The sequence below is a fragment of the Pipra filicauda genome, unplaced genomic scaffold, assembly GCF_003945595.2.
Source record: "Pipra filicauda isolate LSUMZ 115617 unplaced genomic scaffold, ASM394559v2 scaffold1433_size13801_pilon, whole genome shotgun sequence".
NCBI lineage: Eukaryota > Metazoa > Chordata > Aves > Passeriformes > Pipridae > Pipra > Pipra filicauda.
The window spans coordinates 1-13801 of record NW_024103911.1 but is presented as its reverse complement, the minus strand read 5'-3'; the positions used below and the strand labels follow the sequence as shown (position 1 = coordinate 13801).

Sequence of the window (13801 nt, the reverse complement as noted above, 5' to 3'; positions counted from 1 at the left end):
CTCCAGGAAGGGAAGCTGAACTTTCCTACAGCCAGAGAATTCTTCCTTCAAATTCTGGGAAGGCTTCTAGCCTAGTGAGAGCTCAGTCACCTCCCAGCCCAGGCTGCCTCTCATCTTCCTCCCTTCTCTCCTGTGCCCTGGGTGCTGCAGGCAGTGCCCTCAGCCCTGCTGGGCTGTGCAGAGGAGCTGCTCACCAGCAGAGCTGGCTCTTTGAAGCTCTTCTTGCTTGCCAGGAGCTTCCTGTGTGCCAGGAGCCCGGCCCAGCTCAGCAGCACAGCAACAGCCCCAGGCAGCCCTTGCTCTGCCCCTCTGGGCTCCCTCCAGCTGTCCCTGGGGCTCCAGGGGAATCTGCTGGCACACAGCTGAAGGAAATAATGATGTGCCTTCTCTCAGCTGGGCACGGGCACAGACACTTCTTTCAGCAGGGTCATTTCTCCAAACAGACACAGAGTAAAGTTCAAGAGTCCCCTTTTCATGTCCCATCATTAGACAGGAAACCCAGACAGTGCCCAGGAGGGATCCCCTTCACCTGCACTGAGGGAAGGGACTCAGCTGAGTCAACAGAGGTGTCTCCTTGTGGCTCTGCAGACCTGGGGCCAGAAGGACACTCAGCTCCCTCCACAACCCCCATGGGCTGGGATTCCTCCTGCCCCACTTCAGTGGGCCCAAAACAGGCCCCTGCAGTGACTCCTTGTCCCAGCTCCCATGGGAATGAAGGAAGACCAAAGCCAGGAGTGACCTGCTGGGACACAAAGCCCTGGTTCCTTCTGAGGGGCCAGAGGTAACCGAGATTCCTGCTGGGAACTGCAGGCTCCAATGGAGCAGTTCCTAGGGACAGGGCAGCAGCTGTGGGATCTCCTTGGAGGCTGCTGGGACATTGCTTTGGCCAACTTCAGTGGCAGAAGGGACCCACATGTAGGACAGGGGAACCTGTCACTGTTCCTTCTGTCCAGGGCAGCCCCTAGAGGTGTTCAGGTGATCAAATGGAGTCAGGTGGCACAGGGAGAGAGGTCTCTCTCCTGTTCTTTCTCAGGGTATTTTCTACAGCTCCTCAGAGTACAATGGCCGTTGTCTCCTGGACATCCCTTCACTGCTGAACCTACTTCAGGGCAACTGAGCCTGGATTCCATAGTAAGTGACTGTAGTGATGGGAATGTACGATGGTTGCCATGGTAAGTGACTGTAGCAACGCGACTGTTGATTGTTGCCATGGTAAGTGACCATAGCAATGGGAATGTATGATGGTTGCTATAGTAACCGACTGTAGCAATGGGAGTGTGTGTTGGTGGTTGCCATGGTAACCAGCCGTGGCAATTAGAATGTATGGTGGTTGCCATGGTAAGCGACCAGAGCAATAAGAATGTATGATGGTTTCCATAGTAACCGACTGTAGCGATAGGAATGTATGATGGTTGCTATGGTAACTGACCATTGCAATGGGAATGTGTGATGGTTGCCATGGTAACTGACCGTTGCAATGGGAATGTGTGGTGGTTGCCATGGTAACCTCCCATAGCAATGGGAATGTATGATGGTTGCCATGGTAACTGACTGTAGAAACGGGAATGTGTGGTGCTTGACATGGTAACCGACTGCACCAGTGGGAGGTATGGTGATTGCCACGGTAACCAACCATAGCAGTGGGATGGTTGCCATGGTAGCTAGCTGTAGCAATTTGAATCTATGCTGGTTGCCGTAGTAACTGACCGTAGAAACCGGAATGTAAGGTGGTTGCCATAGTAACCGAGTGTACCAGTGGGCGGTATGGTGGTTGCCATAGTAACCGAGTGTACCAGTGGGAGGTATGGTGGTTGCCATAGTAACCAAGTGTACCAGTGGGAGGTATGCTTGTTGCCATGGTAACCGACCGTTCCAACACAACTGTATGATGTTTGCCATGGTAACTGACCGTAGCAACAGGAATGTATGATGGCTGCCATGGTAACCGACCATAGCAATGGGAATGTATGATGGTTGTCATGGTAACTGACCATAGCAATCGGAATGTATTATGGTTGCCATGGTAACCGACCATAGCATTGGGAATGTCTTATGGTTGCCATGGTAACCAACCATAGCAATAAGAATGTATGATGGTTTCCATGGTAAATGACGATAGCAATGGAAATGTATGGTGGTTGCCATGGTAACCGACTGTATCAGTGGGAAGTATGATGGGAGGGGGGTGGGAAAGCAGGAGGGGTGTGTGCAGCCTGCAAGGCCAGAGCAGCAGCAGGGCCAGGGCAGGACAGCCTGCAGGAGAGATGGCCAAGGGCTCTGGCAGGGCTGCAAGGCCCAAAGGCACCCAGGCCTTTGTCCCCTTGCCTCTGGCAGCTGCCTCTGCCACTCAGGCCACCACAAGCAACTTTCCTGGCAGGTTCTGCCCTTGGGTTCTGTCTCGCCCCTCCCTCAGCAGCCTGGCAGGGGTTGCCCAGTTTTGGCCCTTTGTTGTTCCTCCCCCTCCCATCCCAGTGCCCCCAAACAGCCCTGAGCCAGCCGGGAGGGACAGGATCTGCTGGGCCAGGGCCTGGGGCTCAGGCCTTGGCCTTTGTGCTCCACAAAACCAAGGCAGGCTTTGCTCAGCATTGCAGGGGCCTGCCCAGAGCCTTTGTCTGCCTGCACTCCTGGCCTCCAAGGAGCTGCTCCAAGGAGTCCCTGGGGAGGCTTTGGCAGTGCCTGCCCTCAGTGGGGCCCAGCAATGCTTCAAGGCACTTGGAGTTTGGCTTCTGACTTCTTCAGCAGCTGCTTCAATCTTCTCTCACTACCTCAGGATCATGGGCTGGGCTGCAAACACACCGTGGGGCTCATTAAAATCCAGAAATCCCTCAGGATCTCTTTGTCTTCCTTTAATTGTCTTCAAGGCAATTTCAAAACAAGTCTTCAAAATTTGTACTTTTTTTGTTTTATTTCAATTATGGATATTTTGTAGTTCAGAGAAGAGGTGATAGAGGTGTTCTCCAAGTGATCTTGATGCTGAGTGTCTCCTCAGGAGATCCACACTGACCCTGGATGATCAACCTCGCTCCTCACCCCCAACCTCACCAGTTCTGACATGGCCCATCTTGGACTGACAGCTGATGCAGCTCCAAACACACTGTGGAATCCATACTCTCCCTTACCCTTATCCTGCCTTTCCCTTATGCATTTTCCCTAAAGGTTCTCTTTATGCCATATTGCTGTAGATGAGAGATAGAGATGATAACACTCAAAATGGCAACATACCTGTTTACCTTTGAAACAACATTGTTCTAAAATAAACCCTACATATATATGTTTTCAAACACCGAATATTCGGTGTCGTTTCACTCTAATCCACCCCAAGGGATTTATTAATAAGAACCTGGGTTACTCCCAACCCCTTTCTGGGGTGGGTAGTAACAGACCCCTTGTAGCAGGATGTTCTACCTGGAAAAGAATCTGATGGGAGAATGCAAGCACTGCCAGCTCTCTGTGGGGAGTTACTGCTGGTGCCAAGGGCTTGGTTTAGTGTTGAATTGGGCCCAACCCAGCCTGGTTCCCCAACCTTCAGATACACATCCTGCTTTTGGAAGCAGAGTTTGACAGGTCAGCTGCTCACTGGCCTGGGAATATGTGACTGCTGATCCATCCCTGGATAAGCATAAAAGCCCAGGGCCAACTTTGACAGAGCAGATTCTTCCACAGACTTTGTTGAAGTGTGTGCAGCTTCTGCTGGGAAGCAGGGACAGCTCTTGATGGTCACTGCCCAGGGGGGAAAAGAAAGAGAGAGCTCTGCCTTGATTTATTTCTATCAGACCCCGCCGGGCCCTCCCCGCTTCCTGCCGGGATCGGACACCGCCGGCGGCCCCGGCCCTGCCGGGCTCCATCAGCCTGAGGAATTGCTCCGGAGGAGGGGCCGGGGCTTCCTCTTGGCCTTCGTCTCCCTGGCGCTGGGGCTCGGCTTCTACCTGCGCCAGAAGGTGAGGGGGGTCCCAGGGGGTCGTGTGTCCCCCCAGAGCGTCTGTGCCCCCCCGGGGACCCCCCACCCCGGTGTCCCCCCCTTTTCTCTCCCCACAGAGCTCCTGAGCCGCCGGCGGCCGCAGCCCCTCCCCGGGGCCTCGGGCCCAGCCTGGACCCCCCCCATCCCCGTGAGGATTTTGGGGGGGTCGTGTGTCCCCCCTGTCCCTGCTGTCACTCTGCCTCCAGCCGGCTGCTCCCAGTGATCCCAGGAAAGCTTCCAGTTCTCCCCAGTCCCGGTTATTAATATTTATATATATTAATATATGTTTTTATATATTTTAATATAATATATTGATATATGGTATATATCAATAATATATACTAATATATTAATTATATATTTATATATAATGTATTGATATATAATATATATCAATAATATATAAATATATAAAATATATATAAAATAAATATTCAAATATATAAAGAATATATACATTTATATATATGTTTTTATATATCAATATATAAAAATATTGATATATAATATATATCAATAACATATGTAAGTATATAAAATGTATATAAAATGTATATAAAATGTATATAAAATGTATATAAAATGTATATAAAATAAATAAAACATTTAAATACATAAATGATGTATAGAAATTAATACATAAATATGTCTTTATGTATTTATATATATTGATATATAATTTATATCAATAATATATATACAAATGTATAATATGTGTATATAAATAAATAAATAAATAAATAAATAAATAAATAAATTACATAAAAGTATATTGAGATAAATAAATTATTGATATAATATTTCAGATCCACACTTGTAAGGAACAGAAACCCAGAGCCGGGTGGTTTCCAACCAGAATTTATTATCTGAGAAAAGCAAATTCAGCGCTGGGGGATCAGGGAGGGGTTGAAAGGAGACAGTTGTTCTCTATTTATTCTCTCTATGAATATATACATTCCTTACAGAGCAGCAAAAACATTACCCATTGTCAGGTCAGACACTGCCAGATGGGTGCTTGTTATCTGCACAGTTATCAACTTTGCAGAAAGGTGTCATTATCTAGTTAACTAAACCAAGTCCCTTCACTATAAATTTTAGACAAGGTAAAAGGGAGAACGATTTGAGGTCCATAAAAAGAAAACAGCCTGAGGTCAACACAACCCGGAGAGAGAAAAGAAAAAGAAATCGTAAAACTTAATTGGGCCCCTGTAAAGACATAAACCAAGTTACCTCCCTTTTACCTTGTCTAAGGTTCATAGTGAAGGGACTTGGTTTAGTTAACTAGATAATGACACCCAGTCCCTCCCAGTCCCTCCCAGTGGCTCCTGTTGCATTGACCAGTCCCGTTGGCTGGCGGGACTGGTTTCGCTGTTGGGAGGGCAGAACTGGTGGGCACAGAAACCATTTCAGCCAGAGCCTTCCAGAATAACAGTTCTAAATAATTTCCCTCATTTGAATCATGCCGTACAGCAGATAAATAACGAGGCACCAGATGAGACGTGGCAAATCCTCTGGCTGCAGTGATAGGAGACATGCAACAAGCAAAAGCACACCATGAGAACAGTACGAAAGCAAGAAGGGAAAACCAAACCAACAGCACCGTCAGTAAAGATTATTTCCAAGGATCCTAAAGAAGGACTTGCTTGTTAGGGCAGAAAGCTGACTTCCCTGTTCCAATTCAGCCACTAAAGGCTTGGGGAAGGGCAGGTCAGAGCCCCAGTACACAGGTGCCAGGGAGAGGAACTGGGCTTCTCTTTGGTAAGAGCTCCAGTCACTCCCCTGATATAAAAATAGCTTAATGTATGCCTGGAAACCACACAGGATCACTTCCTTTTACAGAAATATGGAGGAAATCTTGACTTGCTGGCACAGAAACTGCTTCATCTGAGCCTTTGGCCTTGGAAAGCCCCAGCTCAGCTGTTGCACTTGTCAGTAACTTCCAGCTGGCTACCTGAGGCCCTCTCTTCAGAGTCCCTCACACAGCCTGAAGTATCCTCCTCATTTTCCTGCTCTGCTCTGCCTAATGCTTAATGCCCCCTACATCATCTCATGCCAAGTACTCTGCCTAAGGGCACTGAAAGCATTAGAGGCACCAAGAGGAGAGGCAGCTACCAGAACGGTCCCCCCAATACTTCACAGGGTCACTACCTTTTTGGGCTAACAAGGGAAGCTGTGAAAGTGCACTGGTAGTCCTCCTTTTGTTCTGGAGTGAAGGTCACTGTAGCAAAGGCGTGGGATAAGCCAGGAATGCTCATCTCGACAGGATCCAGCTTGAAGATGTTGCTGATGAGGCTGTGAGGCTTGGGGGGAACCCACAGTGCAGTGTTAGTGTCACATCTTTCAATGTGACCCAGTACATTCCTAGATGCATCCCTGGGAACAGCCCCAGACAGCCTGTCTTGCTTCATGCTTCCCTGGGCAGGCTCCCTCCATGCCAGGGGATGCTGACCTTGCGCCAATGCCCAGGCGAGCAAAAGCTTGCTTTGAGGGCTGGGCAGCCACCCCAGCACATGTGGGAGGTTGGGATGGCACAGAAACCCCTCAAATAACCCCGGACTGGCCTTTCAAGAGAAGGAAAAGCCAGGAAATGCTCTGCTTTGAGCTCTGCCCCATCGGTCTGTAACAGCCCCTCTCTGAGTGTGCTTTCGAGAGATGTTCAGAAGGATTCCCACCAAAGACCCAGAAGCGTGAGCCAAAATTTGCTTGAGAGATGTGGAATTCAATGCAAGTGCCCCCCTGGCATTGCTGCTCTGCCCTGCAGTTTGACCTGCACTGAGCTGGACTGGTCCAGCTGGGCCAGAGACCGCAATGACTCTGGAGAACAAGGCAGGCTCTCACATGGCCTTTAGAGAGCAGCGCTCACCTTGGCCTCTTGTTCTTACCTCTCCAGGCATGGCTTTGATGGAGAGGACCACGTCACATGGGACACTGCTGCCATTAGAGATCTTGAAGCGAGCCGTGGCCCGTTGCCCAACCTGAACTTTGGTGAAGATGAATTTGTTATCATCTCTGATGAACACACCGTTGCCTTGCACCGACTGTAACGTCTGGCGGAGATTGATGTTGCTGTGGATCGGGTACTGCTCAAAGATGGACGTGACGTCTTCAACAAGCGCTGCAGACAGACCAGAGGAAGGGCTGAGGCTGGAGAACCTCTTTGCTGAATTCACCTGGACCCAGCTGGCCTCTCAGAAGGCTTGATAAGCCCTTTCTGTCCAGGTGACTGCAAAACCCAGCCTTGGATGAGAGAGCTCAGTCAGTGAGGATGGAGCTCAGTCAACCTCAGTCTTAAAGGGCATTGCTTTCCTTTTATGCTTCCACACATCCCTCCCAGCCTCTCCCCACTGGTGGACTCAAAAAGGACTGCAGCCTCTGAGGATTTTAAGGTGGGACTTCAGGACCAGGTGCCTCTCTATCCAAGTAGCAAGTTTAGGTGCTGATCAGCAGCAGGACTGCCCATGGCAACCTGTGGACAGCACGTACCTGGGAGGCAGGACTCGGCAGTCAGGGTAAAGGGAATGCCGAGGGGATTGTCCTTGGGGTCTCTGTTGCTGATGTCAATGTACAGCTGCTCCTCACATTTCCCCTCTGCTCCTGGGCTGCAATCCACTGTGATCTTCTGCTGGCCCCCAGGACCGACGGAGCCGGAGCAAGGGGACACCGTGAACACGCCTGCAGTGAGCTGAGCCTGCAGAAAGAGCGCCAGGACAGGCTGATGCCCAACAGCCGTACCCTGAACACCCCCAGCAAGGAGGATGCCACGCCTCAGCCTCCAGCTGGGCCCGAGCACCCAGTGGCAGGGCAGGGAAGGATGACTCCACGGCCCAAAGGCAGCCCCAGGATGAGATGAACAAGCCAGGAGGAGCTGCACGTCTGTCCCGAGTGGCAGAGAGAAAGGAGTTGGGGTGAAAAGAATGAAGGTGGTAGCTGGGATCCTTCAACCTCCAGGGGTACAGGAGAGCAGAAAGGACTGAATGATGGGAGAGAGGGAGGGGATTGGGAAGAAGAAAAAGCAGAGCTGTCAGTGCTCTATGGATTGGGACTTCAGATGGGGACAGTTTGCTCCTGTGGTGTTCCCAGATCTGTGCTGGCTAGCAGCCACCAAACACAGGACCTGCTCCCCTCTCTTGACCCCACAACTGCAGGTCAGAGCCAGAGCATGGGACTGTCAGTGGAACTGAGCAGATAATGGACTCTCCATCCCGCAGACCTTGTCCTACCCCCAGCCTGGGCACAGCTGCATCCTCCCCCATCCCCTGCAGCAGCACACGCTGGGCAGGAGCAGGAGCCACCCACCTGTGTGGAGCGTTTTCTTTCCCTGACCGAGGGGGCAGATTCCTCTTGCTCTGAACTGAGAGGAGAAAGCAGAGACATCTGTCATGCTGAGCTCCCCTGCCTTTGTCTGAGGCCAAAGCTGGCCTTCCTCCCCATGCAGGAAAGCCTTCCTGCTCCCGATGGCCCCCGGGGCGCTGCCTGCAGCACCCATTGCTGCAGCTCATGGACAGAGCAGCTCTGTCACCAGCTTTGTCCCACACATGGGGATACTGAGGTGTTGTTTTGCTCCCTCTTCCCAAGCCAGCAATCCAAATGGACAATAACCCAGGTCTGGCTGCCTGTCACACACCAGCTGTGTGGTGGTGCCTCCTCAGACAGAACGGCTGGGGCAGGTCTTCTCTTACCTTTGCAGTGGAGGTGCTCGGTGGATGAGGAATTTGAAGTTGAGGGCGCCTTTGTTCTCTACAATTAAGACCTGTCTCTTCTTGGTGCCCTTAACCATGGCACCAAAGTCGATGGGCGAGGCAGGCTCGATGCTGTCCTTGCTGTACACAGCTCTCGCCGACACCCTCACTGGGATGGTGGCAACGGTCTCGCCTCCTTGACCCGATTTGAGATCAATGACCTGCAACCAGAGGAGGGGCTGGTAAACACAGCAGAGAGGCCAGCCTCTACCCCTGTCCCCTGACCCCAGCCCAGGCCTCCAGCAGCTCACCCTCCCTTTTTAAAGGCCTCTTCCAGAGCCAGATTTCCAGCTCTCTTACGAAGCCTCCCAAATGGTTTTGGAAGTCTCTGTTTGTGTGTGTAGGAGAGAGGATGCCCCAGCTAAAGCCTGCTTTGCACAAGACACCTCTCCTGCTTATGCTCCCAAGACACACTGTGCTAACACAGCCGGGCCCAGGCAGCTCACCTGGCAGAGCAGGATGGGTTTGCTCTCGAGAAACACTTCAGTCGTGGGGTGGAAGAGGACCTCAACTTTCAGAGGTGGCCGGGAGGCTTTCAGCACAGCCCCCTGCGGCCGGACAGTGAAGGGAGATTCCAAGTCGCCCCTCTTGGCACTTCCAGTGGTCAGCTTGAAACTGTGGAGAAAGGGAAAGCACAGGTGCCACCAGCACAGCCAACACTTTGCACTGGACCAGAAAAAAAAGAAAAGGGAGCAGCACGGGAACAGGTTCTAGCCATGGACAGAGGGAGAACGCAGGCCTGGGAGCCTGAGGAAAAGCTCAGCACCAGGCAGCTGGACTCACCTGTACTCAATGTCATACAAGCCTTTGTTCTGCAGACTCAGGACTTGCTGCTTATTATCCAGGACATTAATGGTTCCAAATTCCAAGCTGCCATCTGGACCTGCAGAAAACCCGCAGAGCGAGGTAAGAAATGGTGAATATTTGTGAGCTGCTGCAGAGCACACCAGCTCACAAGCTACACAGTTGGAGTTCTTGGATGGCACAAAACCCTCTTCTGCAAGTGTCCCTTCTCAGAAGTGTTCTCTAGCTACTTGGCTGCCCTTTCTCTTCTCACTCCAGTATCTGCAGGGTAGAAGCCAAGGAGCTTGGTTTCCATTTCCTTGCTTCCAAGCACAAATCCAGCTACTTTATGTGCTCTGCTGAGCCTTTGGGACTTGCCAACTGCCTGTTCAGATGACTGTTGTTTCAAAGCACCAAATGCAATCTGCACATGAAGCTGCACATTTCTAAGTTCAGAAGGGAGAGACTCAAGGCTCTTGGTGCCCTGACAGTGCTTTACTTCACGCAGCTTGCAAGGTCTGTGCTTTATGGATCTGTGCCACCCTTGCCTGCTATGCCATCCCCTCCCAAGGGCTTTGGTTGCCCACCTGCCAAGGTAGTAAAATGCACCCGGACTGTGTTGTCTGGGAGGCATCCACTGACCTTCAGGCATGTTGATGCTCAGATTAACATCGTAGACCTCCACAGAGACTTTGATGGTTTCAGCCTGAACAATGCCCAGGATGTTTTCTGTATCTGAAACCTGAGGCAGCAAGAAACAAACACTGCTTAGACCATTCTTTTGGAAGACAGCCTCTAAGTCCTTGTCTCTGCCAGCTGCTTCCCCCATGGCCTCCCTGGCTTGACAAGTGTTTGTGGACTCCCAAGTTTTTTTAACCTGTTCATCTCACAGGCTGCCCCGGCAGGATTCCGCTGCAGTAAGAAACCTTATCAGCCCAATTCCGCACTCCCACAGCAGGGAATGGTGCTGCTAAAGCACCCTTGAGAGGGCCAGGGCTGTAAACACAACCACAAGAAATGCGAGGTGTCCCAGAGCAGGTGGCATTGACAATTAGCGCCCTCCTCGTCAATCACCTCGCATGTTTGCTGAAATGCAGCCTCTAAACCACAGGGAACAAAATCCCAGAAAGGGTGCAGAGGGAATGCTGGTCTGTACAACCAAACAACAGCCTTCAAGCCTGCACAGCAGCAAGGTGGCTGTGCTACAGGCTCTGGATGCAGAGCCTGGGCACCCGGCCAACCCAGCACAGAGGCAGAAGTTGGGGCCACAGCACCCCCGTGTCTGTCAGGTGCAGCTCTCCCTGACTCTGTCCCTAAGAGCACATGGCTGCTTGCTCTGCCCTGCTCTGCCAGGCAGGCCCAAGTCCCTCTCACCTCTAGTCGGATCATCTTATTTGTGATGCCAATCTTCTCGGCCTTGAAATCCAGCTTCACCTCAAAGTCTGTGCGGGGCCCAACAATGCCCCTGCCTTGCGATGCAGAGAACTCATCTCCAAGGTCGTCCAGCCCACTGAGATGCCATGCCATGGGCAGTGGGCTGTCGTTTCTCAGGACCAGGGTCTGGGTGTCAGTCCTGCAGAGACAGGAAGACACTCAGTGTCAGTGCTGGGTGGTCACACCAGCCTGGCCACTGAATGCGGCTCGAAGCAGCTCCATCTGAGCCTCTGGAACCAGAGTCAAACCTCTTCTCTTTGTCACGAGCCTTGGAGTGCCCTCAGCCGTGGGATGACTGACCTGTGCAGAAGTATCTTGTTGAAATGCAGCTCCTGGGGGCTGACCCTCAGCTTCACGTGACCCCCTTGGCAGCACAGTCGGAAGACCGCTGGCTCCGGGTTGTCCTTGATCCAGCAGACAAGACTGTCTCCCAGGAGGCCAGCAGAAGTCAGGTACGCCCAAACACTCAGCTTCTGAACCCGTCCCCACAAACAGAAATACAAAGAGCCCTCTGTGAGCAGGAGGAACGGCACTTCTGCGGTCCTGCCCTACCTGCTCACCTCCTACCTTCTTCTCTTTGGGCTGCAGCCTCATGCTGGGAGGGTCCAAAAGGAACGTCTCTCCTTTGCTGTCGTTCTCAAAGGAGAAATGCACCTCTGCCTCCATGGGGGAGTCGTTGAGGATGGGTAACTTTTCGCTGTTGCCGGGGCAGTTCTGTGCCTTGTACCTGTCCAGAGAAGGGGAAAAGGCTGCAGAGGAGACTGTTGCCCTCACCACACACCGAGGAAAGCACCGTGTGCCGGTAGCAGGAGGTGGCACTGGAAGACCATGGTCTAACAAGCAGGGGAAGAAAAAGGATCCCTGTCAGGGGCACGAGGCACGGTCTGTGTGCTCATCCTTGCCTGGCTTTGATGCCTGCCCCTATACCTGGTGCCTGCACCCCAGAAGCGTGACGATGCACAGGCCATTTCAAGAGTGTTTCACACAATTTAAATTCAAAAGTGCCTGGAAAAACAACAATACACCAGGCACAAGGGTTCTTTCCCCTTCTTTCTTGGGGTGCCTTCCCTGCAGAGGATAGAGAAAGGCTTTGGAAAAGATGTTTGCAAAAGAGTTTCGCTTATCTCTTTTAGAAAAGTCATCAGACTACCATGGGTTAGCTCAAAAGTCTGAGGGAAAGAAATCAAAAGCATCAGTTCCCAAGGGGAATGTGAAAGATAACAAATGACCCTTCCTGATGTGTGCAACTGAATTTGGAGTGAAAGGGCTAAAGAGGCAAACAGAAATCCCAGACCATCCATCAGCCTGGCCTTCCAGAGCTCCCATGGAGACAAGAACTTAACTTCAAATGTTATTAAAAAAATAAAAAGAAGAGTGACATTAAAAACAGAAATATGCCAACAGCTACAATGACAACACTTTTAGGCAGACTTTTTCCAGCACTGTGGATGCAATGGAATCTCAGGAAAACATAATTCCTGCTGTAGGTTCCCCTCTGACTCACACATATTGGCAGGTCAAATCACAAAATCTCACTACTATTAGAGATTAATGAAAGGTTTACAAAACCATCTAGAGAATACTTGCTTGTTTGTCTACCTGTCGAGCTCAAAGCACTTGAAAAAGCACCATAAAGTTCATTTCCTAAGGGGTGGAGCTGAGATGTGGAGGGGACACAGGTTGCCCCAAGTCACCTTCGGGCTGGCAGCAGCAGCTCTGGTGGCTCTGGACACCAGGGCACCCACCAGGCTGGCAAAGCAGCTCCTCCAAGGCTCATTTGCCTGTTATCTGCTCACACTCACACATCTGTGCTCCCTCAAGCCCATGTGTCTGCCCGGTCTCTGCCCGGGACTGCCCTGCATTGTGCCACTGGGACAGTGTGTCTGCAAGTGTGTCCAGGAGAGCACAAGGCCCTGGAGATCCCCTCCCGACATCTCAGTCTGTACAGGCAGCACACAGGGATGCTCACTTGGGAGCAGGGAGCACATACCACTCTCCTGACTCGCCACAAAGCAGCGGTCCAAAGTGGAACTGCTTTGTGCTCATGACATACTCCTTGGAGATGATGTCCTCCTTCTCCTTGCTCTTCCTCCCGCAAGGAAACACCAGCCTGGGCAGAGACAATGGGGAATGAGGAGCTCTGAGATGCTGCAAGTAGGAAATCTAGTCAGAAAGCCATCACCCTTCTCGGTGGCTGAGGTACCAGTTCAGCCTCCCAGCTCCCAGCAGAGGAAGGGATGCTGGGTGACTCAGGCAGCACCATCTGCCCCAGCCAGAAGGTCACAAGGGGCAGCCCTGGCTCTGAGGTCGGGGGTGCAGTGTGGGATGCTCCTGTGGCCCAGCCTTACCGTGGGTTCTGGTTGATGCTGGGGTACAGGGCAGTGGCACTGCAGGGCAACTGGTACAGGCGCTTTGACCCCAGGATCTCAAAGTTCCTCAGCTGGTCAAACTGCCCTGGCACTGTGGGGCTGAAGCGGATCTTCAGTTCCACCTCAGCGTGGGCAGGAACGATCCACCGGAACCTTCTCAGCCTGGCAGTTAAAAGGGAAGCTTCAGACATTGCTAAGGGGCAAACGAGACAAGGAGGAGGGCTGTGCACTCGCCATCCCATGGAGGCACTGGCAGAGGGTTGCTGCTCACCTGGCAGGTCTCTCGAGGGTTGAGTCACTCTGCAGTTGGCTTTTCATTGGCTCAGGTGAACTTCTGGGTGTTTCTGGGGAGTGATCACGGAGACTTTTCGGGCTCTGGGGGGAGTTTGGCTTTTCCTTGCTAGACTTGTGTCTGGTTTTCCCCTTCTTCAAGTGGTCCTGTGCCTCTGCCTCTGGGGCCTTGGCATAAGGGGAGAGAGAAAAGGGAGAGAGAGGTGAGACCTGCCCTGAGACACGCC

At 51.8% G+C, this 13801-nt stretch overlaps 1 protein-coding gene and 1 long non-coding RNA gene across 2 annotated transcripts; both read right to left on the bottom strand.

Annotated features, from left to right (window-relative positions):
* Nucleotides 1–4799: 4799 nt before the first annotated feature.
* On the bottom strand, nt 4800–6822 carry LOC120322693. Its single transcript, XR_005562532.1, has 2 exons — nt 6107–6822; nt 4800–5473 (listed from the first exon to the last, which is right to left on the bottom strand). It is a non-coding gene; the product is annotated as an uncharacterized LOC120322693 (long non-coding RNA).
* Nucleotides 6823–6836: 14 nt separating this feature from the next.
* Nucleotides 6837–13737, bottom strand: LOC113988584 (hydrocephalus-inducing protein-like). Its single transcript, XM_039378670.1, has 13 exons — nt 13555–13737; nt 12905–13445; nt 11482–11641; nt 11215–11387; nt 10855–11053; nt 10123–10222; nt 9481–9580; nt 9144–9312; nt 8638–8858; nt 8255–8309; nt 7442–7646; nt 6934–7073; nt 6837–6854 (listed from the first exon to the last, which is right to left on the bottom strand). The coding sequence occupies exons 2-13, from the start codon at nt 12958–12960 to the stop codon at nt 6837–6839; spliced, it is 1596 nt and encodes a 531-aa protein (XP_039234604.1). The 5' UTR covers nt 12961–13445; nt 13555–13737.
* Between the last annotated feature and the right edge of the window lie 64 nt (nt 13738–13801).

Excerpts from the sequence above, each read along its gene's own strand:
- LOC113988584 (XM_039378670.1), bottom strand. The coding sequence starts at position 12,960 with ATGAGCACAAAGCAGTTCCACTTTGGACCGCTGCTTTGTGGCGAGTCA. Across the intron at positions 11,642-12,904 it reads TGTGGCGAGTCAGGAGAGTG|GTACAAGGCACAGAACTGCC; the intron begins GTATGTGCTCCC and ends TTCTCTGGACAG. Across the intron at positions 8,310-8,637 it reads CGAGCACCTCCACTGCAAAG|TTCAGAGCAAGAGGAATCTG; the intron begins GTAAGAGAAGAC and ends TTCTCCTCTCAG.